Source organism: Salvelinus alpinus, chromosome 4 (genome assembly GCF_045679555.1).
Source record: "Salvelinus alpinus chromosome 4, SLU_Salpinus.1, whole genome shotgun sequence".
In the NCBI taxonomy this organism is placed as follows: Eukaryota; Metazoa; Chordata; class Actinopteri; order Salmoniformes; family Salmonidae; genus Salvelinus; species Salvelinus alpinus.
The window spans coordinates 11,594,268-11,619,605 of NC_092089.1; the positions used below are offsets into that span (position 1 = coordinate 11,594,268).

General features: G+C 43.8%; 1 protein-coding gene across 1 annotated transcript in view; it reads left to right on the forward strand.

Moving 5' to 3' along the window:
* LOC139572868 (CUB and sushi domain-containing protein 3-like) overlaps positions 1-25,338 on the forward strand; it is a 1,528,140-nt gene that overhangs the window by 668,831 nt on the left and 833,971 nt on the right. The window contains exon 2 of the mRNA XM_071395690.1: positions 5,207-5,429. Within this exon, the coding sequence (XP_071251791.1) occupies positions 5,207-5,429 (223 nt within the window). The remainder of the gene's footprint in view (positions 1-5,206; positions 5,430-25,338) is intronic.

The window sequence follows — 25,338 nt, forward strand, 5'->3', positions numbered from 1 at the left end:
CCCTGGTCAACAGTAGTCCACTACCCAATGGGCCCTGGTCAACAGCAGTCCACTACCCTATGGGCCCTGGTCAACAGTAGTACACTACCCTATGGGTCCTGGTCAACAGTAGTCCACTACCCAATGGGCCCTGGTCAACAGTAGTCCACTACCCAATGGGCCCTGGTCAACAGTAGTCCACTACCCTATGGGTCCTGGTCAACAATAGTCCACTACCCTATGAGCCCTGGTCAACAGTAGTCTACTACCCTATGGGCCCTGGTCAACAGTAGTCCACTACCCTATGGGCCCTGGTCAACAGTAGTCCACTATGGACCCTGGTCAAGAGTAGTCCACTACCCAATGGGCCCTGGTCAACAGTAGTCCACTACCCAATGGGCCCTGGTCAACAGTAGTCCACTACCCAATGGGCCCTGGTCAACAGTAGTCCACTACCCAATGGGTCCTGGTCAACAGTAGTCCACTACCCTATGGGCCCTGGTCAACAGTAGTCCACTATGGGCCCTGGTCAACAGTAGTCCACTACCCAATGGGCCCTGGTCAACAGTAGTCCACTACCCAATGGGTCTGGTCAACAGTAGTCTACTACCCTATGGGCCCTGGTCAACAGTAGTCCACTACCCTATGTGTCCTGGTCAACATTAGTCTACTATGGGCCCTGGTCAACAGTAGTCCACTACCCAATGGGCCCTGGTCAACAGTAGTCTACTACCCAATGGGCCCTGGTCAACAGTAGTCCACTACCCAATGGGCCCTGGTCAACAGTAGTCCACTACCCTATGGGCCCTGGTCAACAGTAGTCCACTACCCTATGGACCCTGGTCAACAGTAGTCCACTATGGACCCTGGTCAACAGTAGTCCACTACCCAATGGGCCCTGGTCAACAGTAGTCCACTACCCTATGGGCCCTGGTCAACAGTAGTCCACTACCCTATGGACCCTGGTCAACAGTAGTCCACTATGGACCCTGGTCAACAGTAGTCCACTACCCTATGGGCCCTGGTCAACAGTAGTCCACTATGGACCCTGGTCAAGAGTAGTCCACTACCCAATGGGCCCTGGTCAACAGTAGTCCACTACCCTACGAGCCCTGGTCAACAGTAGTCCACTATGGACCCTGGTCAACAGTAGTCCACTACCCTATGGAACCTGGTCAACAGTAGTCCACTATGGACCCTGGTCAACAGTAGTCCACTACCCAATGGGCCCTGGTCAACAGTAGTCCACTACCCTACGAGCCCTGGTCAACAGTAGTCCACTATGGACCCTGGTCAACAGTAGTCCACTACCCTATGGAACCTGGTCAACAGTAGTCCACTATGGGCCCTGGTCAACAGTAGTCCACTATGGGTCCTGGTCAACAGTAGTCCACTACCCTATGGGCCCTGGTCAACAGTAGTCCACTATGGGCCCTGGTCAACAGTAGTCCACTACCCTATGGGCCCTGGTCAACAGTAGTCCACTATGGGTCCTGGTCAACAGTAGTCCACTATGGACCCTGGTCAATATACAGTGCATTTGGAAAGTATTCAGACCTCTTGACTTCTTCCACAGTTTGTTAGGTTACAGCCTTATTCTAAAATGGATTAAATAGTTTCCCCCCCCCTCATCAATCTACACACAAATACCCCATAATGACAAAGAAAAAACAGGTTTTCAGAACATTTTGCAAATGTATAAAAAATAAATAAATAATGTCACATTTACATAAGTATTCAGACCCTTTACTCAGTACTTTGTTGAAGCACCTTTGGCAGTGATTACAGCCTCAAGTCTTCTTGGGTATGACGCTACCAGCTTGGCACACCTGTATTTGGGGAGTTTCTCCCATTCTTCTCTGCACATCCTCTCAAGCTCTGTCAGGTTGGATGGGGAGCGTTGCTGCACAGCTATTTTCAGAGGTGTTCTATCGGGTTAATGTCAGGGCCCTGACTGGGCCACTCAAGGACATTCAGAGACTTGTCCCGAAGCCAATTCTGCGTTGTCTTGGCTGTGCACTTAAAGGTCGTTGTCCTGTTGGTGACCCTTCGGCCCAGTCTGAGGTCCTGAGTGCTCTGGAGCAGGCTTTCATCAAGGATCTCTCTGTACTTTGCTCCTTTCATCTGTCCCTCGATCCTGACTAGTCTCCCAGTCCCTTCCGCTGAAAAACATCCCCACAGCATGATGCTGCCACCACCATGTAGGGATGCTGCCAGGTTTCCTCCAGACGGGATGCTTGGCATTCAGGCCAAAGAGTTACATCTTGGTTTCATCAGACCAGAGAATCTTGTTTCTCATGGTCTGAGAGTCCTTTAGGTGCCATTTGGCAAACTCCAAGTGTGCTGGTCTTGGGGACCTTCAATGCTGCAGACATTTTTTGTTACCCTTCCCCAGATCTGTGCCTCGACACAATCCTGTCTCGGAGCTCTATGGACAATTCCTTCGACCTCATGGCTTAGTTTTTGCTCTGACATGCTCTGTCAACTGTGGGACCTTATATAGACAGGTGTGTGCCTTTCCAAATCATGTCCAATCAATTGAATTTACCTCAGGTGGACACGTTGTAGAAACAAGTTGTAGAAACATCTCAAGGATGATCAATGGAAACAGGATGCACCTGAGCTCAATTTCAAGTCTGATAGCAAAAACACTTATGTAAATAAGGTATTTAAGTTTTTTATTAATACATTTGCGAAAATGTCTAAAAACCAGTTTTCGCTTTGTCATTATGGGGTATTGTGATGTCATTATGGGGTATTGTGATGTCATTACGGGGTATTGTGATGTCATTATGGGGTATTGTGATGTCATTACGGGGTATTGTGATGTCATTACGGGGTATTGTGATGTCATTACCGGGTATTGTGATGTCATTATGGGGTATTGTGTCTAGATTGATGAGGCAAAAAAATGCAATCCATTTTAGAATACGGCTGTAACGTAACAAAATGTGTACAAAGGGGAAGGGGGTCTGAATACTTTTCCAAATGCGCAGTAGAGGAAACAGGGTACCAGTTGGTACCCAACCAGACTCTGATCTCAAGGGAGAAGACAGGAGAATCTGTCTTCTGTTCAACACAATGGAAACCTAAACATAATTGACCTGTTAATTAAGATGGACGGTAATTACTCCTGTAGGGGAAAGGCACTGAAGGGGGATAAATCATGCATCATAATTACACTTGGATTTTTATTAATAGACAATTTGCAGAGTTGCCTTTCAATAAAACAGCTAAGCTTTGGCTTGTCCTTGTCATAGGCAAAGTGTGTAGTGTATGTGTGTGTGTCACTCTGTGTGTGTGTCACTCTGTGTGTGTGTGTGTGTGTGTGTGTGAGTGTGTGTTGTGTGTTCTGTATGTGTGTGTGTGTGTGTGTGAAATGTTTGTGTTTGTGTGTGTATGTGACTGCGTGTGTTTGTGCATTGAAAATCTCCTAATTAATGAAAATTACATTTTTCCACCACAAAGCCTAACCCAAATAATCAAAGTATTTGTAGTCTGACCAGTGTAGTCTGACCAGTGTAGTCTGACCAGCGTAGTCTGACCAGTGTAGTCTGACCAGTGTAGTCTGACCAGTGTGGTCTGACCAGTGTAGTCTGACCAGTGTGGTCTGACCAGTGTAGTCTGACCCGTGTAGTCTGACCAGTGTAGTCTGACCAGTGTGGTCTGACCAGTGTAGTCTGACCAGTGTGGTCTGACCAGTGTAGTCTGACCAGTGTGGTCTGACCAGTGTAGTCTGACCAGTGTAGTCTGACCAGTGTAGTCTGACCAGTGTGGTCTGACCAGTGTAGTCTGACCAGTGTAGTCTGACCAGTGTAGTCTGACCAGTGTAGTCTGACCAGTGTGGTCTGACCAGTGTGGTCTGACCAGTGTAGTCTGACCAGTGTAGTCTGACCAGTGTAGTCTGACCAGTGTAGTCTGACCAGTGTACTCTGACCAGTGTAGTCTGACCAGTGTAGTCTGACCAGTGTAGTCTGACCAGTGTAGTGGTCTGACCAGTGTAGTCTGACCAGTGTAGTCTGACCAGTGTAGTCTGACCAGTGTAGTCTGACCAGTGTGGTCTGACCAGTGTAGTCTGACCAGTGTGGTCTGACCAGTGTGGTCTGACCAGTGTAGTCTGACCAGTGTAGTCTGACCAGTGTGGTAAGTGTCTGACCCATCCTGTCAAGGTAGTGATTTTTTTTGCCAGCCTGCCTGCAGACAGTAGGAGAGAAGAGGGAAGGCTGGTGGATGTATTAGGAATACCCTGAGTGGGTAGTGGGTAGGCTGGGGAAGGTACAGACCTGGAGAGGGGAATGTACAGACCAGGAGAGTGGGTAGTGGGTAGGGTGGGGAAGGTACAGACCTGTAGAGTGGGTAGTGGGTAGGCTGGGGAAGGTACAGACCAGGAGAGTGGGTAGTGGGTAGGGTGGGGAAGGTACAGACCTGTAGAGTGGGTAGTGGGTACGCTGGGGAAGGTACAGACCTGTAGAGTGGGTAGTGGGTAGGCTGGGGAAGGTACAGACCAGGAGAGTGGGTAGTGGGTAGTGGGTAGGGTGGGGAAGGTACAGACCTGGAGAGTGGGTAGTGGGTAGGGTGGGGAAGGTACAGACCTGGAGAGTGGGTAGTGGGTACGCTGGGGAAGGTACAGACCTGTAGAGTGGGTAGTGGGTAGGGTGGGGAAGGTACAGACCTGTAGAGTGGGTAGTGGGTAGGCTGGGGAAGGTACAGACCAGGAGAGTGGGTAGTGGGTAGGCTGGGGAAGGTACAGACCAGGAGAGTGGGTAGTGGGTAGGCAGGTGAAGGTACAGACTTGGAGAGTGGGTAGTGGGTAGTGGGTAGGGTGGGGAAGGTACAGACCAGGAGAGTGGGTAGTGGGTAGGCAGGGGAAGGTACAGACCTGGAGAGTGGGTAGTGGGTAGTGGGTAGGCTGGGGAAGGTACAGACCAGGAGAGTGGGTAGTGGGTAGGCTGGGGAAGGTACAGACCAGTAGAGTGGGTAGTGGGTAGGGTGAGGAAGGTTTACCAATTTACCAGACTTGTTGTTTGTCTCAAAACATCAGTGTTACTGGGAAGGGAATTGGGGGAAATGCTCCAGTGTATTGGATAAAAGTGTATTGGATAAAGTTGTTGAGTGTTGACTGTTCAAAATGTGTTACCTGTACGTGTGGAGTGTTGAATAAATGATGTTTTGAGTGTCAAAAAAAGAAAGTGTCTGATCTCATGATTTTGTTTTCTTGTCTTTCCAGGGTTCCTTCATACGTGTGGAGGGACATTAAAAGGAAAGAACGGTACCATAGAAAGTCCAGGTTTCCCGTACGGATATCCCAACGGTGCCAACTGTACCTGGGTAATCGTAGCAGAACAAATGAACAGGATTCACATCGTTTTTCAATCTTTCGCTGTGGAAGAGGAATATGATTTTTTATCTTTGTACGACGGACACCCACATCCGGCATACTTCCGGACGAGGTAAGAAAACAACTGATCTCTGGGAAAGAAAGCCTTGAAATATGTTGAAATCAGTCTGTTTGACGGGTGGGGTGGGGACGGGACGGGGGGGGGGGGAGATGGAGAGAGAGAGGGAGAGGGAAAGAGAGAGAGAGGGAGAGAGAGGGAGAGAGAGAGAGAGAGAGAGGGAGACAGATAGAGAGAGAGAGGGAGAGGGAAAGAGAGAGAAAGAGAGAGAGGGAGACGGATAGAGCGAGAGAAATACTGTAAATAGCACGGGGACTGAGGTTCAATGGTGCTGTGCTGAAGTTCATCCTTCATTTTTTCCCCCATAACAATGAATGTCTTGTTTGTGTCAGTGTGGTGACAGGAAGAGAGCAGTTTCATGCAGGGACCAGATTTATAGCCAGAACCACTGTCTCATAGAGGGACTGTATTGTTGGGTGAGTTCTAGTCAGAACCACTGGCTCATAGAGGGACTGTATTGTTGGGTCATTTATAGTCAGAACCACTGTCACATGGAGGGACTGTATTGTTGGGTCATTTATAGTCAGAACCACTGGCTCATAGAGGGACTGTATTGTTGGGTCATTTATAGTCAGAACCACTGTCACATGGAGGGACTGTATTGTTGGGTCATTTATAGTCAGAACCACTGTCTCATAGAGGGACTGTATTGTTGGGTCATTTATAGTCAGAACCACTGTCTCATGGAGGGACTGTATTGTTGGGTCATTTATAGTCAGAACCACTGTCTCATGGAGGGACTGTATTGTTGGGTCATTTATAGTCAGAACCACTGTCTCATAGACGGACTGTATTGTTGGGTCATTTATAGTCAGAACCACTGTCTCATAGAGGGACTGTATTGTTGGGTCATTTATAGTCAGAACCACTGTCTCATAGAGGGACTGTATTGTTGGGTCATTTATAGTCAGAACCACTGTCTCATAGACGGACTGTATTGTTGGGTCATTTCTAGTCAGAACCACTGTCTCATAGACGGACTGTATTGTTGGGTGATTTATAGTCAGAACCACTGTCACATGGAGGGACTGTATTGTTGGGTCATTTATAGTCAGAACCACTGTCTCATAGAGGGACTGTATTGTTGGGTCATTTATAGTCAGAACCACTGTCTCATGGAGGGACTGTATTGTTGGGTGATTTATAGTCAGAACCACTGTCACATGGAGGGACTGTATTGTTGGGTCATTTATAGTCAGAACCACTGTCTCCTAGAGGGACTGTATTGTTGGGTCATTTATAGTCAGAACCACTGTCTCATGGAGGGACTGTATTGTTGGGTCATTTATAGTCAGAACCACTGTCTCATAGAGGGACTGTATTGTTGGGTCATTTATAGTCAGAACCACTGTCTCCTAGAGGGACTGTATTGTTGGGTGATTTATAGTCAGAACCACTGTCTCCTAGAGGGACTGTATTGTTGGGTCATTTATAGTCAGAACCACTGTCTCATGGAGGGACTGTATTGTTGGGTGATTTATAGTCAGAACCACTGTCTCCTAGAGGGACTGTATTGTTGGGTCATTTATAGTCAGAACCACTGTCTCATAGAGGGACTGTATTGTTGGGTCATTTATAGTCAGAACCACTGTCTCCTAGAGGGACTGTATTGTTGGGTCATTTATAGTCAGAACCACTGTCTCATAGACGGACTGTATTGTTGGGTCATTTATAGTCAGAACCACTGTCTCATGGAGGGACTGTATTGTTGGGTCATTTATAGTCAGAACCACTGTCTCATAGAGGGACTGTATTGTTGTGGGGATTTATAGTCAGAACCACTGTCTCAAAGAGGGACTGTGTTGTTGGGTCATTTATAGTCAGAACCACTGTCTCATAGAGGGACTGTATTGTTGGGTCATTTATAGTCAGAACCACTGTCTCATAGAGGGGCTGTATTGTTGGGTCATTTATAGTCAGAACCACTGTCTCATAGAGGGACTGTATTGTTGGGTCATTTATAGTCAGAACCACTGTCTCCTAGAGGGACTGTATTGTTGGGGGATTTATAGTCAGAACCACTGTCTCATAGAGGGACTGTATTGTTGGGTCATTTATAGTCAGAACCACTGTCTCATAGAGGGACTGTATTGTTGGGTCATTTATAGTCAGAACCACTGTCTCCTAGAGGGACTGTATTGTTGGGTCATTTATAGTCAGAACCACTGTCTCATAGAGGGGCTGTATTGTTGGGTCATTTATAGTCAGAACCACTGTCTCATGGAGGGACTGTATTGTTGGGTAATTTATAGTCAGAACCACTGTCTCATAGAGGGACTGTATTGTTGGGTCATTTATAGTCAGAACCACTGTCTCATGGAGGGACTGTATTGTTGGGTCATTTATAGTCAGAACCACTGTCTCATAGAGGGACTGTATTGTTGGGTCATTTATAGTCAGAACCACTGTCTCATAGAGGGACTGTGTTGTTGGGTCATTTATAGTCAGAACCACTGTCTCATGGAGGGACTGTATTGTTGGGTCTGATTAGACACTTCTATTCCCAAGCCTGCTATGAGGTGTTGTGGTGGCAGAGATCTCACAGTGTCTGATTAGACTCTTCTATTACCAAGCCTGCTACGAGGTGTTATTGAGACAGAGATCTCACAGTCTCTGATTAGACACTTCTATCACCAAGGTGTTATTGTGGCAGAGATCTCATAGTGAAACACTCCAAAAGAATGACACAGAGGAACAAAAAGCCCCCTCATTTATTCCCAGCATGCCTGGAGTTCTCTGAAACTAGACACAGGTCACACCCTAACGACAGAAGAAATTCAGAGGAGAAGAGCTGAAGCAAAATGAAGTATTCAAGAGATTAACAATCTAACTAGCTCTCTGGGAGATTATTTTAGACTGTTGATATTGTCTTGTTAACAGTATAATGACTGTTAGACTGTTGGTGTTGTCTTGTTAACAGTATACTGACTGTTGGTGTTGTCTTGTTAACAGTATAATGACTGTTGGTGTTGTCTTGTTAACAGTATAATGACTGTTGGTGTTGTCTTGTTAACAGTATAATGACTGTTGGTGTTGTCTTGGTAACAGTATAATGACTGTTGGTGTTGTCTTGTTAACAGTATAATGACTGTTAGACTGTTGGTGTTGTCTTGTTAACAGTATAATGACTGTTGGTGTTGTCTTGTTAACAGTATAATGACTGTTGGTGTTGTCTTGTTAACAGTATAATGACTGTTGGTGTTGTCTTGTTAACAGTATAATGACTGTTGGTGTTGTCTTGGTAACAGTATAATGACTGTTGGTGTTGTCTTGTTAACAGTATAATGACTGTTGGTGTTGTCTTGGTAACAGTATAATGACTGCTGGTGTTGTCTTGTTAACAGTATAATGACTGTTGGTGTTGTCTTGTTAACAGTATAATGACTGTTAGACTGTTGGTGTTGTCTTGTTAACAGTATAATGACTATTGGTGTTGTCTTGTTAACAGTATAATGACTGTTAGACTGTTGATGTTGTCTTGTTAATAGTATAATGACTGTTGGTGTTGTCTTGTTAACAGTATAATGACTGTTAGACTGTTGGTGTTGTCTTGTTAACAGTATAATGACTGTTGGTGTTGTCTTGTTAACAGTATAATGACTGTTAGACTGTTGGTGTTGTCTTGTTAACAGTATAATGACTGTTAGACTGTTGGTGTTGTCTTGTTAATAGTATAATGACTGTTGGTGTTGTCTTGTTAACAGTATAATGACTGTTGGTGTTGTCTTGTTAACAGTATAATGACTGTTGGTGTTGTCTTGGTAACAGTATAATGACTGTTGGTGTTGTCTTGTTAACAGTATAATGACTGTTGGTGTTGTCTTGTTAATAGTATAATGACTGTTGGTGTTGTCTTGTTAACAGTATAATGACTGTTGGTGTTGTCTTGTTAACAGTATAATGACTGTTGGTGTTGTCTTGTTAACAGTATAATGACTGTTGGTGTTGTCTTGTTAACAGTATAATGACTGTTGGTGTTGTCTTGTTAACAGTATAATGACTGTTGGTGTTGTCTTGTTAACAGTATAATGACTGTTGGTGTTGTCTTGTTAACAGTATAATGACTGTTGGTGTTGTCTTGTTAACAGTATAATGACTGTTGGTGTTGTCTTGTTAACAGTATAATGACTGTTAGACTGTTGGTGTTGTCTTGTTAACAGTATAATGACTGTTAGACTGTTGGTGTTGTCTTGTTAACAGTATAATGACTGTTAGACTGTTGGTGTTGTCTTGTTAACAGTATAATGACTGTTAGACTGTTGGTGTTGTCTTGTTAACAGTATAATGACTGTTGGTGTTGTCTTGTTAACAGTATAATGACTGTTAGACTGTTGGTGTTGTCTTGGTAACAGTATAATGACTGTTAGACTGTTGGTGTTGTCTTGTTAACAGTATAATGACTGTTAGACTGTTGGTGTTGTCTTGTTAACAGTATAATGACTGTTAGACTGTTGGTGTTGTCTTGTTAACAGTATAATGACTGTTAGACTGTTGGTGTTGTCTTGTTAACAGTATACTGACTGTTGGTGTTGTCTTGTTAACAGTATAATGACTGTTAGACTGTTGGTGTTGTCTTGTTAACAGTGTAATGACTGTTAGACTGTTGGTGTTGTCTTGTTAACAGTATAATGACTGTTGGTGTTGTCTTGTTAACAGTATAATGACTGTTGGTGTTGTCTTGTTAACAGTATAATGACTGTTGGTGTTGTCTTGTTAACAGTATAATGACTGTTGGTGTTGTCTTGGTAACAGTATAATGACTGTTGGTGTTGTCTTGTTAACAGTATAATGACTGTTAGACTGTTGGTGTTGTCTTGTTAACAGTATAATGACTGTTGGTGTTGTCTTGTTAACAGTATAATGACTGTTGGTGTTGTCTTGTTAACAGTATAATGACTGTTGGTGTTGTCTTGTTAACAGTATAATGACTGTTAGACTGTTGGTGTTGTCTTGTTAACAGTATAATGACTGTTAGACTGTTGGTGTTGTCTTGTTAACAGTATAATGACTGTTAGACTGTTGGTGTTGTCTTGTTAACAGTATAATGACTGTTAGACTGTTGGTGTTGTCTTGTTAACAGTATAATGACTGTTGGTGTTGTCTTGTTAACAGTATAATGACTGTTAGACTGTTGGTGTTGTCTTGGTAACAGTATAATGACTGTTAGACTGTTGGTGTTGTCTTGTTAACAGTATAATGACTGTTAGACTGTTGGTGTTGTCTTGTTAACAGTATAATGACTGTTAGACTGTTGGTGTTGTCTTGTTAACAGTATAATGACTGTTAGACTGTTGGTGTTGTCTTGTTAACAGTATACTGACTGTTGGTGTTGTCTTGTTAACAGTATAATGAATGTTAGACTGTTGGTGTTGTCTTGTTAACAGTGTAATGAATGTTAGACTGTTGGTGTTGTCTTGTTAACAGTATAATGACTGTTGGTGTTGTCTTGTTAACAGTATAATGACTGTTGGTGTTGTCTTGTTAACAGTATAATGACTGTTGGTGTTGTCTTGTTAACAGTATAATGACTGTTGGTGTTGTCTTGGTAACAGTATAATGACTGTTGGTGTTGTCTTGTTAACAGTATAATGACTGTTAGACTGTTGGTGTTGTCTTGTTAACAGTATAATGACTGTTGGTGTTGTCTTGTTAACAGTATAATGACTGTTGGTGTTGTCTTGTTAACAGTATAATGACTGTTGGTGTTGTCTTGTTAACAGTATAATGACTGTTGGTGTTGTCTTGGTAACAGTATAATGACTGTTGGTGTTGTCTTGTTAACAGTATAATGACTGTTGGTGTTGTCTTGGTAACAGTATAATGACTGTTGGTGTTGTCTTGTTAACAGTATAATGACTGTTGGTGTTGTCTTGTTAACAGTATAATGACTGTTAGACTGTTGGTGTTGTCTTGTTAACAGTATAATGACTATTGGTGTTGTCTTGTTAACAGTATAATGACTGTTAGACTGTTGATGTTGTCTTGTTAATAGTATAATGACTGTTGGTGTTGTCTTGTTAACAGTATAATGACTGTTAGACTGTTGGTGTTGTCTTGTTAACAGTATAATGACTGTTGGTGTTGTCTTGTTAACAGTATAATGACTGTTAGACTGTTGGTGTTGTCTTGTTAACAGTATAATGACTGTTAGACTGTTGGTGTTGTCTTGTTAATAGTATAATGACTGTTGGTGTTGTCTTGTTAACAGTATAATGACTGTTGGTGTTGTCTTGTTAACAGTATAATGACTGTTGGTGTTGTCTTGGTAACAGTATAATGACTGCTGGTGTTGTCTTGTTAACAGTATAATGACTGTTGGTGTTGTCTTGTTAACAGTATAATGACTGTTAGACTGTTGGTGTTGTCTTGTTAACAGTATAATGACTATTGGTGTTGTCTTGTTAACAGTATAATGACTGTTAGACTGTTGATGTTGTCTTGTTAATAGTATAATGACTGTTGGTGTTGTCTTGTTAACAGTATAATGACTGTTAGACTGTTGGTGTTGTCTTGTTAACAGTATAATGACTGTTGGTGTTGTCTTGTTAACAGTATAATGACTGTTAGACTGTTGGTGTTGTCTTGTTAACAGTATAATGACTGTTAGACTGTTGGTGTTGTCTTGTTAATAGTATAATGACTGTTGGTGTTGTCTTGTTAACAGTATAATGACTGTTGGTGTTGTCTTGTTAACAGTATAATGACTGTTGGTGTTGTCTTGTTAACAGTATAATGACTGTTGGTGTTGTCTTGTTAACAGTATAATGACTGTTGGTGTTGTCTTGTTAACAGTATAATGACTGTTGGTGTTGTCTTGTTAACAGTATAATGACTGTTGGTGTTGTCTTGTTAACAGTAGAATGACTGTTGGTGTTGTCTTGTTAACAGTATAATGACTGTTGGTGTTGTCTTGTTAACAGTATAATGACTGTTGGTGTTGTCTTGTTAACAGTATAATGACTGTTGGTGTTGTCTTGTTAACAGTATAATGACTGTTAGACTGTTGGTGTTGTCTTGTTAACAGTATAATGACTGTTAGACTGTTGGTGTTGTCTTGTTAACAGTATAATGACTGTTAGACTGTTGGTGTTGTCTTGTTAACAGTATAATGACTGTTAGACTGTTGGTGTTGTCTTGTTAACAGTATAATGACTGTTGGTGTTGTCTTGTTAACAGTATAATGACTGTTAGACTGTTGGTGTTGTCTTGGTAACAGTATAATGACTGTTAGACTGTTGGTGTTGTCTTGTTAACAGTATAATGACTGTTAGACTGTTGGTGTTGTCTTGTTAACAGTATAATGACTGTTAGACTGTTGGTGTTGTCTTGTTAACAGTATAATGACTGTTAGACTGTTGGTGTTGTCTTGTTAACAGTATACTGACTGTTGGTGTTGTCTTGTTAACAGTATAATGACTGTTAGACTGTTGGTGTTGTCTTGTTAACAGTGTAATGACTGTTAGACTGTTGGTGTTGTCTTGTTAACAGTATAATGACTGTTGGTGTTGTCTTGTTAACAGTATAATGACTGTTGGTGTTGTCTTGTTAACAGTATAATGACTGTTGGTGTTGTCTTGTTAACAGTATAATGACTGTTGGTGTTGTCTTGGTAACAGTATAATGACTGTTGGTGTTGTCTTGTTAACAGTATAATGACTGTTAGACTGTTGGTGTTGTCTTGTTAACAGTATAATGACTGTTGGTGTTGTCTTGTTAACAGTATAATGACTGTTGGTGTTGTCTTGTTAACAGTATAATGACTGTTGGTGTTGTCTTGTTAACAGTATAATGACTGTTGGTGTTGTCTTGGTAACAGTATAATGACTGTTGGTGTTGTCTTGTTAACAGTATAATGACTGTTGGTGTTGTCTTGGTAACAGTATAATGACTGTTGGTGTTGTCTTGTTAACAGTATAATGACTGTTGGTGTTGTCTTGTTAACAGTATAATGACTGTTAGACTGTTGGTGTTGTCTTGTTAACAGTATAATGACTATTGGTGTTGTCTTGTTAACAGTATAATGACTGTTAGACTGTTGATGTTGTCTTGTTAATAGTATAATGACTGTTGGTGTTGTCTTGTTAACAGTATAATGACTGTTAGACTGTTGGTGTTGTCTTGTTAACAGTATAATGACTGTTGGTGTTGTCTTGTTAACAGTATAATGACTGTTAGACTGTTGGTGTTGTCTTGTTAACAGTATAATGACTGTTAGACTGTTGGTGTTGTCTTGTTAATAGTATAATGACTGTTGGTGTTGTCTTGTTAACAGTATAATGACTGTTGGTGTTGTCTTGTTAACAGTATAATGACTGTTGGTGTTGTCTTGTTAACAGTATAATGACTGTTGGTGTTGTCTTGTTAACAGTATAATGACTGTTGGTGTTGTCTTGTTAACAGTATACTGACTGTTGGTGTTGTCTTGTTAACAGTATAATGACTGTTGGTGTTGTCTTGTTAACAGTATAATGACTGTTGGTGTTGTCTTGTTAACAGTATAATGACTGTTAGACTGTTGGTGTTGTCTTGTTAACAGTATAATGACTGTTAGACTGTTGGTGTTGTCTTGTTAACAGTATAATGACTGTTAGACTGTTGGTGTTGTCTTGTTAACAGTATAATGACTGTTAGACTGTTGGTGTTGTCTTGTTAACAGTATAATGACTGTTGGTGTTGTCTTGTTAACAGTATAATGACTGTTAGACTGTTGGTGTTGTCTTGGTAACAGTATAATGACTGTTAGACTGTTGGTGTTGTCTTGTTAACAGTATAATGACTGTTAGACTGTTGGTGTTGTCTTGTTAACAGTATAATGACTGTTAGACTGTTGGTGTTGTCTTGTTAACAGTATAATGACTGTTGGTGTTGTCTTGTTAATAGTATAATGACTGTTGGTGTTGTCTTGTTATCAGTATAATGACTGTTGGTGTTGTCTTGTTAACAGTATAATGACTGTTGGTGTTGTCTTGTTAACAGTATAATGACTGTTGGTGTTGTCTTGGTAACAGTATAATGACTGTTGGTGTTGTCTTGTTAACAGTATAATGACTGTTAGACTGTTGGTGTTGTCTTGGTAACAGTATAATGACTGTTGGTGTTGTCTTGTTAACAGTATAATGACTGTTGGTGTTGTCTTGTTAACAGTATAATGACTGTTGGTGTTGTCTTGTTAACAGTATAATGACTGTTGGTGTTGTCTTGGTAACAGTATAATGACTGTTAGACTGTTGATGTTGTCTTGTTAACAGTATAATGACTGTTAGACTGTTGGTGTTGTCTTGGTAACAGTATAATGACTGTTAGACTGTTGGTGTTGTCTTGGTAACAGTATAATGACTGTTAGACTGTTGGTGTTGTCTTGGTAACAGTATAATGACTGTTAGACTGTTGGTGTTGTCTTGGTAACAGTATAATGACTGTTAGACTGTTGGTGTTGTCTTGGTAACAGTATAATGACTGTTAGACTGTTGGTGTTGTCTTGTTAACAGTATAATGACTGTTAGACTGTTGGTGTTGTCTTGGTAACAGTATAATGACTGTTAGACTGTTGGTGTTGTCTTGGTAACAGTATAATGACTGTTAGACTGTTGGTGTTGTCTTGGTAACAGTATAATGACTGTTAGACTGGTGGCTCCATCACTTGTTTATTAGTATAATGCGGGCCAGAAAAAAAAGGTTTGCTTGCTGGCGTTAGTATCTTAGATGTCATCTCCTATCATCCTGCCCTCTAGCAAGGCACTTAACCCCTACATCTCCTATCATCCTGCCCTGTAGCAAGGCACTTAACCCCTACATCTCCTATCATCCTGCCCTCTAGCAAGGCACTTAACACTTAACCCCTACATCTGCTGCAGACTGAGCTGCACCAAGACAGATCTCACTTCAGAATTGAAAATAGATTTATGTTAGTTTTACATCCTTGGTTAGAATCTCTTCGTACTTTTTTGCTCATCTTATCGTCAAGGAGACGGGTAACTATTTTGTGAATGCAGGCAACACCATTTGCATACTGATAGGACTTCTGCATTCTCCTAGACTTAGACCTAATCGTGCTCGTCAACGACAGGGAAAACAGCAAGACTAAATATCGGAGACAAAAATAAAATGGTCTGCTATTGATGGATTGCTCTCGATCCGTCCTTAATCTCTAAATAGCAACATTGTTCTTTGTGTCTTAGTCACTCTAGATTTTTTAAAGAGGCTTGTTGAAGGATTCAGTTCCAAATGACACCCTATTCCCTATATAGTGCACTAGGACTCTGGTTAAATTGTAGTGCGCTGTATAGGGAATAGGGTGCAATTTGGGACGCTGACCCAGGGTTTCTTTATGACAGTGCTGAAGTGTGAGTTGTGCCAGATAATGATAATTACAGTACATAACAGAAGGCTTACTGAGCCTCAGGCAGCTAGGAACTTACCAACCCACATTCAACCTACATACAGACACAAAGGTATGTTACTACTGTACTTAGTGAACATACAGACACAGAGGTATGTTACTACTGTACTTAGTGATCATATAGACACAGAGGTATGTTACTACTGTACTTAGTGATCATATAGACACACAGGTATGCTACTACTGTACTTAGTGATCATATAGACACAGAGGTATGTTACTACTGTACTTAGTGATCATACAGACACAGAGGTATGTAACTACTGTACTTAGTGATCATACAGACACAGAGGTATGTTACTACTGTACTTAGTGATCATATAGACACAGAGGTATGTAACTACTGTACTTAGTGATCATACAGACACATAGGTATGTTACTACTGTACTTAGTGATCATACAGACACAGAGGTATGTTACTACTGTACTTAGTGAGCATAGAAATAGGTATAGACATGGCTACCAGTGATGTAGTAAAGTAGGGAGGTTGATATGACATGGCTACCAGTGATGTAGTAAAATAGGGAGGTTGATATGATATGGCTACCAGTGATTTAGTAAAATAGGGAGGTTGTTATGATATGGCTACCAGTGATTTAGTAAAATAGGGAGGTTGATATGATATGGCTACCAGTGATGTAGTAAAATAGGGAGGTTGATATGACATGGCTACCAGTGATGTAGTAAAATAGGGAGGTTGATATGACATGGCTACCAGTGATGTAGTAAAATAGGGAGGTTGTTATGATATGGCTACCTGTGATGTAGTAAAATAGGGAGGTTGATATGATATGGCTACCAGTGATGTAGTAAAATAGGGAGGTTGATATGATATGGCTACCAGTGATGTAGTAAAATAGGGAGGTTGTTATGATATGGCTACCAGTGATGTAGTAAAATAGGGAGGTTGATATGATATGGCTACCAGTGATGTAGTAAAATAGGGAGGTTGATATGATATAACTACCAGTGATGTAGTACAATAGGGAGGTTCCTGGTCACAGAAGTAATGCTCCCTATATGTCCAGAAGGTTGATAATCACTCAGATAAAATAAAAAAAGACTTATTACCTTGTTGTTTAGTTAATGTCCTTGTTCCTGATAGACAATTTCTCTCTGTTTCACGTTACCTGTCTTCAGTATTTAGGGAGTAATCACTCTGTTTGAAGAAACCTGACTTCAGTATTTAGGGAGTAATCACTCTGTTTGAAGAAACCTGACTTCAGTATTTAGGGAGTAATCACGCTTTAATACAGTCTCATTCTGTTGAATCCCATTTTTTTTGTTACGTGTGAGTTCTCTTATAGTTCTCCTATATTCAAATCAAATCAAATCAAATGTTGTCAGATGCTTCGTAAACATAGGATGTAGACTAACAGTGAAATCTTTACTTACGGGCCCTTCCCAACAAATACAGAGAATAAATACACAATGAGTAGCGATAACTTGGCTATACACACAGGGTACTAGTACTGAGTCGATGTGCAGGCTAATTGAGGCTGCAGGGCACTTTCCCATTCGACAGTTACAAATAACAGCAACTCCATTCAGAATATTAGGGTGAGATCACACAATCGTCCAGAACAGCTGGTGCTCTCATGCATGGTTCAGTGTTGCTTACCGATGGCGCCGGAGAAGATGGCAGACCAGCTGTTCCGGAAGACTGTGTGATCACGCTCTCCGCAGCCAATGTGAGTAAGACCTTTAAACAGGTCAACAATCACAAGGCCGCAGGGCCAGAAGGATTACCAGGACATGTACTGCGAGCATGCAGTGTCTTCACTGACATTTTCAACCTCTCCCTGTCCAAGTCTGTAATACCAACATGTTTTAAGCAGACCACCATAGTCCCTGTGCCCAAGAACACGAAGGTAACCTGCCTAAACAACTACTGACCCGTAGCACTCACGTCTGTAGCCATGAAGTGCTTTGAAAGGCTGGTCATGGCTCACATCAACACCATCATCCCAGAAACCCTAGACCCAGTCCAATTTGCATACCGCCACAACAGATCCACAGATGACGCAATCTCTATTGCTGTCCACACTGCCCTTTCCCACCTGGACAAAAGGAACACCTATGTGAGAATGCTGTTCATTGACTACAGCTCAGCGTTAAACACCATAGTGCCCTCAAAGCTCATCAATAAGCTAAGGACCCTGGGACCAAACACCTCCCTCTGCAACTAGATCCTGAAATTCCTGACGGGCCGCCCCCAGGTGGTAAGGGTAGGTAAAAACACATCCGCCATGCTGATCCTCAACACAGGGGCCCCTCAGGGGTGCGTGCTCAGTCCCCTCCTGTACTCCCTGTTCACTCATGACCGCATGGCCAGTCACAACTCCAACAACATCATTAAGTTTGCCGATGACACAACAGTGGTAGGTCCTGATCACCGACAACAACGAGACAGCCTATAGGGAGGAGGTCAGAGACCTGGCCGTGTGGTGCCAGGACAACAACCTCTTCCTCAACATGATCAAGACGAAGGAGATGATTGTAGACTACAGGAAAAAGAAAACAGAGCACGCCCTCATTCTCATCGACGGGGCTGAAAGGGAGCAGGTTGAGAGCTTCAAGTTCCTTGGTGTCCACAAAACCAATAAACTAACATGGTCCAAGCTCACCAAGACAGTCATGAAGAGGGCACGACAAAACCTATTCCCCCTCAGGAGATTGAAAAGATTTGGCATGGGTCCTCAGATCTTCAAAAGGTTCTACAGCTGCACCATCGAGAGCATCCTGACTGGTTGCATCACTGCCTGGTATGGCAACTGCTCGGCCTCTGACCGCAAGGCACTACAGAGGGTAGTGCAAACGGCCCAGTACATTACTGGGGCAAAACTTCTTGCCATCCAGGACCTCTATACCAGGCGGTGTCAGAGGAAGGCCCTAAAAATTGTTAAAGACTCCAGGCACACTAGTAATAGACTATTCTTTCTGCTACCGCATGGCAAGCGGTACCGGAGCGCCAATTCTAGGTCCAAGAGGCTTCTAAACAGCTTCTACCCCCCAAGCCATAAGACTCCTGAACATCTAGTCAAATGACTACCCAGACTATTTGCAGTGCCCCCCCCTCACCCCCTCTTTACACCACTGCTACTCTCTATTGTCATTTATGCATAGTCACTTTAATAACTCCAACTACATGTACATACTACCTCAAATAACCGATGCCCCCGCACATTGACTCTGTATCAATACCCCCCTGTATATAGTCTCGCTATTGTTGTTTTACTGCTGCTCTTTAATTACTTGTTACTTTTATATCTTATTCTTATCTGTATTTTTTTTTAAACTGCTTTGTTTTTTAGGGGCTCGTAAGTCAGCATTTCACTGTAAGGTTTACACCTGTTGTATTCGGCGCGTGTGACTAATAACATTTGATTTGATTTGATTTTACCTCGAAATGAGCATAGAAGGCATTTAGCTCATCTGGTAGGCTTGCATCACTTGGCAGCTCATGGCTGGATAGTCTGTGACAGTTTGCAAGCCCTGACACATCCGACGAGGGTCAGAGGATTCGATCCGATGAGCGTAGTAATATTTGATTTTAGTCCTGTATTGATGCTTGGCCTGTTTGAATGTTCGTCTGTTTGATGGTTCGTCAGAGGTCATAATGGGATTTCTACTAAGCGTCCCGGATTAGTGTCCCACTCCTTGAAAGCGGAAGCGCTAGCCTATAGCTCAGTGCAGATGTTGCCTGTAATCCATGGCTTCTGGTTGGGATATGTGCGTACGGTCACTGCGGGGATGATGTCGTCAATGCACTTAATAACAAAGCCGGTGACTGATGTGGTGAACTCTTTAATGTTATCGGATGAATCCTGGAACACATTCCAGTCTGTGCTAGCGAAACAGTCCTGTAGCTTAGCATCCGCTTCATCAGACCACTTCCGTACTGAGCACGTCACTGGTACTTCCTGTTTGAGTTTTTGCTTGCAACCATCACTGCAATTAAATTGTACTTAGAGGTTTGAGTAACTTTAGTGCACATAGAAACAACAGCATTAATAACTGTATTTATAAATTAGAAAGTGATTCACCACTTAGCTCTACAGAACAAGTAAAGACATTTATTATGTTCAAATCAAATCTAACTCCAGACTGTCGCTGCAGGCAGCCATTGATTGACATCTATTGTGTAACAGTGTTATGAATCTTAATGCATCAGAAAAACCTTGGAAATAGATGACATTAAAGAAATCAATGTATCTACTGGCTTTACGGAAGTGGACAGGACATTTCCTTGGAGGACAGAGGAAGTAAAAAGAAAAAAGCTTCTTTGTTGATAAAAAAACGATGTTTCGGCCCTTAGCATTCATCAGGTTGTTTTTCTATTGGCTTTACAGTTAAAATGACGTTTCGGCCCTTAGCATTCATCAGGTTGTTTTTCTATTGGCTTTACAGTTAAAACGACATGTTTCAGCCCTTAGCATTCATCAGGTTGTTTTTCTATTGGCTTTACAGTTAAAACGACATGTTTCAGCCCTTAGCATTCATCAGGTTGTCTTTCTATTGGCTTTACAGTTAAAACGACGTTTCAGCCCTTACCATTCATCAGGTTGTCTTTCTGTTGGCTTTGCAGTTAAAAAAACGATGTTTCAGCCCTTAGTATTCATAAGGTTGTTTTTCTATTGGCTTTACAGTTAAAACGACATGTTTCGGCCCTTAGCATTCATCAGGTTGTTTTTCTATTGGCTTTACAGTTAAAACGACATGTTTCAGCCCTTAGCATTCATCAGGTTGTTTTTAAACTAAACAATACTCAGATAAAGGGGAATGAACTTTTAATCGATCAAGCTGCTTAATGTCTTACATTTAATTTTAAAAAACATTTTTATGGGTGCTGGCATTTTTCATAGCACTAATTCACAAAATATGAGAATTTATATGAATTATATGATTGAGTTATTTTGACATACATATAAAATAGTTATTAAAAAACTAAATGTCAGTCTGATAAACAATGTATAATAGTTATTAAAAATTAAATATCACAGTCTGGTAAACATAATGTATAATATTTATTAATAACTAAATGTCAGTCTGGTGAATGAGATTTTGTTTCACAATTAATCCAAACATGATTGGCATCCCTGTCAATGAACCAGTTCTTTGTGGTATTTGATTAGTACTTGGGGGTTCTGCTATTTCTGGAAGATCCCCTTGTGGCAAAGTGTCAGACTCCTGGCAGAGACAACCAGGTTTATATCTAAAATGTCTTGGTTCTGGATAAAGTTCATGTAACGGTTTTCTTCCAGGGGTGAAGGAGAGGACCAAAGTGCAGCGCGGCTAGTGTTAAACATGTTTAATAACAAACAAGTGAAACACTACAAACAACAATACAAAATAACAAATGTGCAAAAACCGAGACAGACCTATCTGGTGCAGACAATCACAGAGACAGGAAACAAACACCCACAAAATCCCAACACAAAACAAGCCTCCTATATATGATTCTCAATCAGGGACAACGATTACCATCTGCCTCTGATTGAGAACCATATTAGGCTGGACATAGAAACAGACAAACTAGACACACAACATAGAATTCCCACCCAGCTCACGTCCTGACCAACACTAAACAAGCAAAACACATAATAACTCTGGTCAGGACGTTACAGTACCCCCCTCCTGAGGTGCGGACTCCGAACGCACCCCTACAACTCAAGAGGAGGGTCTGGGTGGGCATCTGTCCGCGGTGGCGGCTCCGGCGGTGGACGAGGACACCACTCCACCACTGTCTTTGTCCCCCTCCTTAGCGTCCTTTGAGTGGCGACCCTCGCCCACGACCTTGGCCTAAGAATCCTCCCCAAGGCCCCCACATGATTTAGGAGGTAGCTCAGGACAGAGAGGTAGCTCAGGACAGAGAGGTAGCTCAGGACAGAGAGGTAGCTCAGGACAGAGAGGTAGCTCAGGACAGAGAGGTAGCTCAGGACAGAGGGGCAACTCCGGACTAATGGCAGCTCCGGACTGAGTGGCAGCTCCGGACTGAGTGGCAGCTCCGGACTGAGTGGCAGCTCCGGACTGAGTGGCAGCTCCGGACTGAGTGGCAGCTCCGGACTGTAGGGCAGCTCCGGACTGTAGGGCAGCTCATGACTGTAGGGCAGCTCATGACTGTAGGGCAGCTCATGACTGTAGGGCAGCTCATGACTGTAGGGCAGCTCATGACTGTAGGGCAGCTCATGACCGTAGGGCAGCTCATGACCGTAGGGCAGCTCATGACCGTAGGGCAGCTCATGACCGTAGGGCAGCTCATGACCGTAGGGCAGCTCATGACTGTAGGGCAGCTCATGACTGTCTGACGGCTCTGGACGCTCATGACTGGCTGACGGCTCCGGCAGATCCTGTCTGGTTGGCGGCTCTGGCAGATCCTGTCTGGTTGGCGGCTCTGGCAGATCCTGTCTGGTTGGCGGCTCTGGCAGATCCTGTCTGGTTGGCGGCTCTGGCAGATCCTGTCTGGTTGGCGGCCCTGGCAGATCCTGACTGACGACTGGCTCTAGCGGCTCCTGACTGACGAACGGCTCTAACGGCTCGGGACAGACGGATGGCTCAGACGGCGCTGGGGAGACGGATGGCTCAGATGGCGCTGGGGTGACGGATGGCTCAGATGGCGCTGGGGAGACGGATGGCTCAGATGGCGCTGGGGAGACGGATGGCTCAGCTGGCGCTGGGGAGACGGATGGCTCTGACGGCGTTGGGCAGACGGACAGTTCAGACGGCGTTGGGCAGACGGGCAGTTCAGGCGCCGCTGGGCAGACGGGCAGTTCAGGCGCCGCTGGGCAGACGGGCAGTTCAGGCGCCGCTGGGCAGACGGGCAGTTCAGGCACCGCTGGGCAGACGGCAGACTCTGGCCGGCTGAGACGCACTATAGGCCTGATGCGTGGTGCCGGAACTGGAGGTACCGGGCTGAGGGCACGCACCTCAGGGCGAGTGCGGGGAGAAGGAACAGTGCGTACAGGGCTCTGGAGACGCACAGGAGGCTTGGTGCGTGGTGCCGGAACTGGAGGCACTGGGCTGGAGACACGCACCATAGGGAGAGTGCGTGGAGGAGGAACAGGGCTCTGGAGATGCACTGGAAGCCTGGTGCGTGGTGTAGGCACTGGTGGTACTGGGCTGGGGACACGCACCATAAGGCGAGTGCAGGGTGCTGGAACTGGAGGTACTAGGCTGGGGCGGGAAGGTGGCGCCGGATATACCGGACCGTGCAGGCGTACTGGCTCCCTTGAGCACCGAGCCTGCCCAACCTTACCTGGTTGAATGCTCCCCGTAGCCCGTCCAGTGCGGGGAGGTGGAATAACCCGCACTGGGCTGTGTAGGCGAACCGGGGACACCATACGTAAGGCTGGTGCCATGTACACCGGCCCGAGGAGACGTACTGGAGGCCAGATATGTAGAGCCGGCTTCATGGCACTTGGCTCGATGCTCAATCTAGCCCGGCCCGTGCGGGGAGGTGGAATAACCCGCACCGGGCTATGCACACGTACAGGAGACACCGTGCGCTCTTCCGCATAACACGGTGTCTGCCCGTACTCCCGCTCTCCACGGTAAGCATGGGAAGTGGGCGCAGGTTTCCTACCTGCCATTGCCACACTACCCTTTAGCCCCCCCCCCCCCCCCAATAAATTTTGGGGTGAGCCTCTCGGGCTTCCAGCCTCCTCAATCCACCGCTCCTGGGCTGTGGCTGCCTCCTTCTCCCCCCGAGAGCGGCGATTCTCTCCAACCTTAGCCCAGGGTCCTTTTCCGTTCATGATTTCCTCCCATGACCATTCCTCCTGGTACCGCTGCTGCTGTCGCTGCTGCCCGTTGCCACGCTGCTTGGTCCGGGTTTGGTGGGTGTTTCTGTAACGGCTTTCCTCCATCTCTTCATCCGAAGAGGAGTAGCAAGGATTGGACCAAAGTGCAGCGCGGCTAGTGTTCAACATGTTTAATAAAGAACAAGTGAAACACCACAAACATACAAAATAACAAAATGTGCAAAAACCGAGACAGACCTATCTGGTACAGACAATCACAGAGACAGGAAACAAACACCCACAAAATCCCAACACAAAACAAGCCTCCTATATATGATTCTCAATCAGGGACAATGATTACCATCTGCCTCTGATTGAGAACCATATTAGGCTGGACATAGAAACAGACAAACTAGACACACAACATAGAATTCCCACCCAGCTCACGTCCTGACCAACACTAAACAAGCAAAACACATAATAACTCTGGTCAGGACGTTACAGTTCATGACGCCGTTGACCTTAACATGGGCCCCGGGACCAGTCGGAGCAAAAATAGTCACATAACATCAAGATTCCACCACTGTATTTCACCGTATTTTACCGTAGGTTTGAGGTACTTTTCTGCATATGCTTATTTTTTCCGCCGCCAAACCCACCACTCGTGTGCACGGCCAGAGAGCTCTATGTTCATGTCATCTGATCATAGCACTGTGTCTGTGGTAACTGAGAGGGAGAGGGCTAGATCTATGCAAGTTTTCCAGGGCTCATAGAGAGAGAGAGAGAGACACAGACAGACAGACAGACAGACAGACAGACAGACAGACAGACAGACAGACAGACAGACAGACAGACAGACAGACAGACAGACAGACAGACAGACAGACAGACAGACAGACAGACAGACAGACAGACAGACAGACAGACAGACAGACAGACAGACAGACAGACAGACAGAGAGAGAGAGAGAGAGAGAGAGAGAGAGAGAGAGAGAGAGAGAGACAGAGAGAGAGACAGAGAGAGAGAGAGAGACAGAGAGAGAGAGAGAGAGACAGAGAGAGAGAGAAAGAGAGACAGAGAGAGACAGAGAGAGACAGAGAGAGACAGAGAGAGACAGAGAGAGACAGAGAGAGAGAGAGAGAGAGAGAGACAGAGAGAGAGAGAGAGAGACAGAGAGAGAGAGAGAGAGAGAGAGAGAGAGAGAGAGAGACAGAGAGAGAGACAGAGAGAGTGAGAGACAGAGAGAGACAGAGAGAGACAGAGAGAGACAGAGAGAGAGAGAGAGACAGAGAGAGACAGAGAGAGAGAGACAGACCAATCAACCTGCACATGTACTCTACTGTATGTTTATTGTTATTGTTCAATGTATGGTTATTTTGACACTTGGTTATTGTTGTTACTGTTGTCCCGTTGACAATTTTGATTCTCTTTTTATATTGTAAATAAGCTTTGGCAATATGTACACTGTTACGTCATGCCAATAAAGCAAATTGAATTGAATTGAAAATTGAGAGAGACAGAGAGAGACAGAGAGAGACAGAGAGATATGCCCCCCTAGGCACAACTATGCCCCCCTAGGCACAACTATGGCAACATAACCAACAAAAACGGGTCACAACTCCTGCAGCTCTGTCGCACGCTGGGTATGTACATAGTCAATGGTAGGCTTCGAGGGGACTCCTATGGTAGGTTCACCTATAGCTCATCTCTTGGCAGTAGCACTGTAGACTACTTTATCACTGACCTCAACCCAGAGTCTCTCAG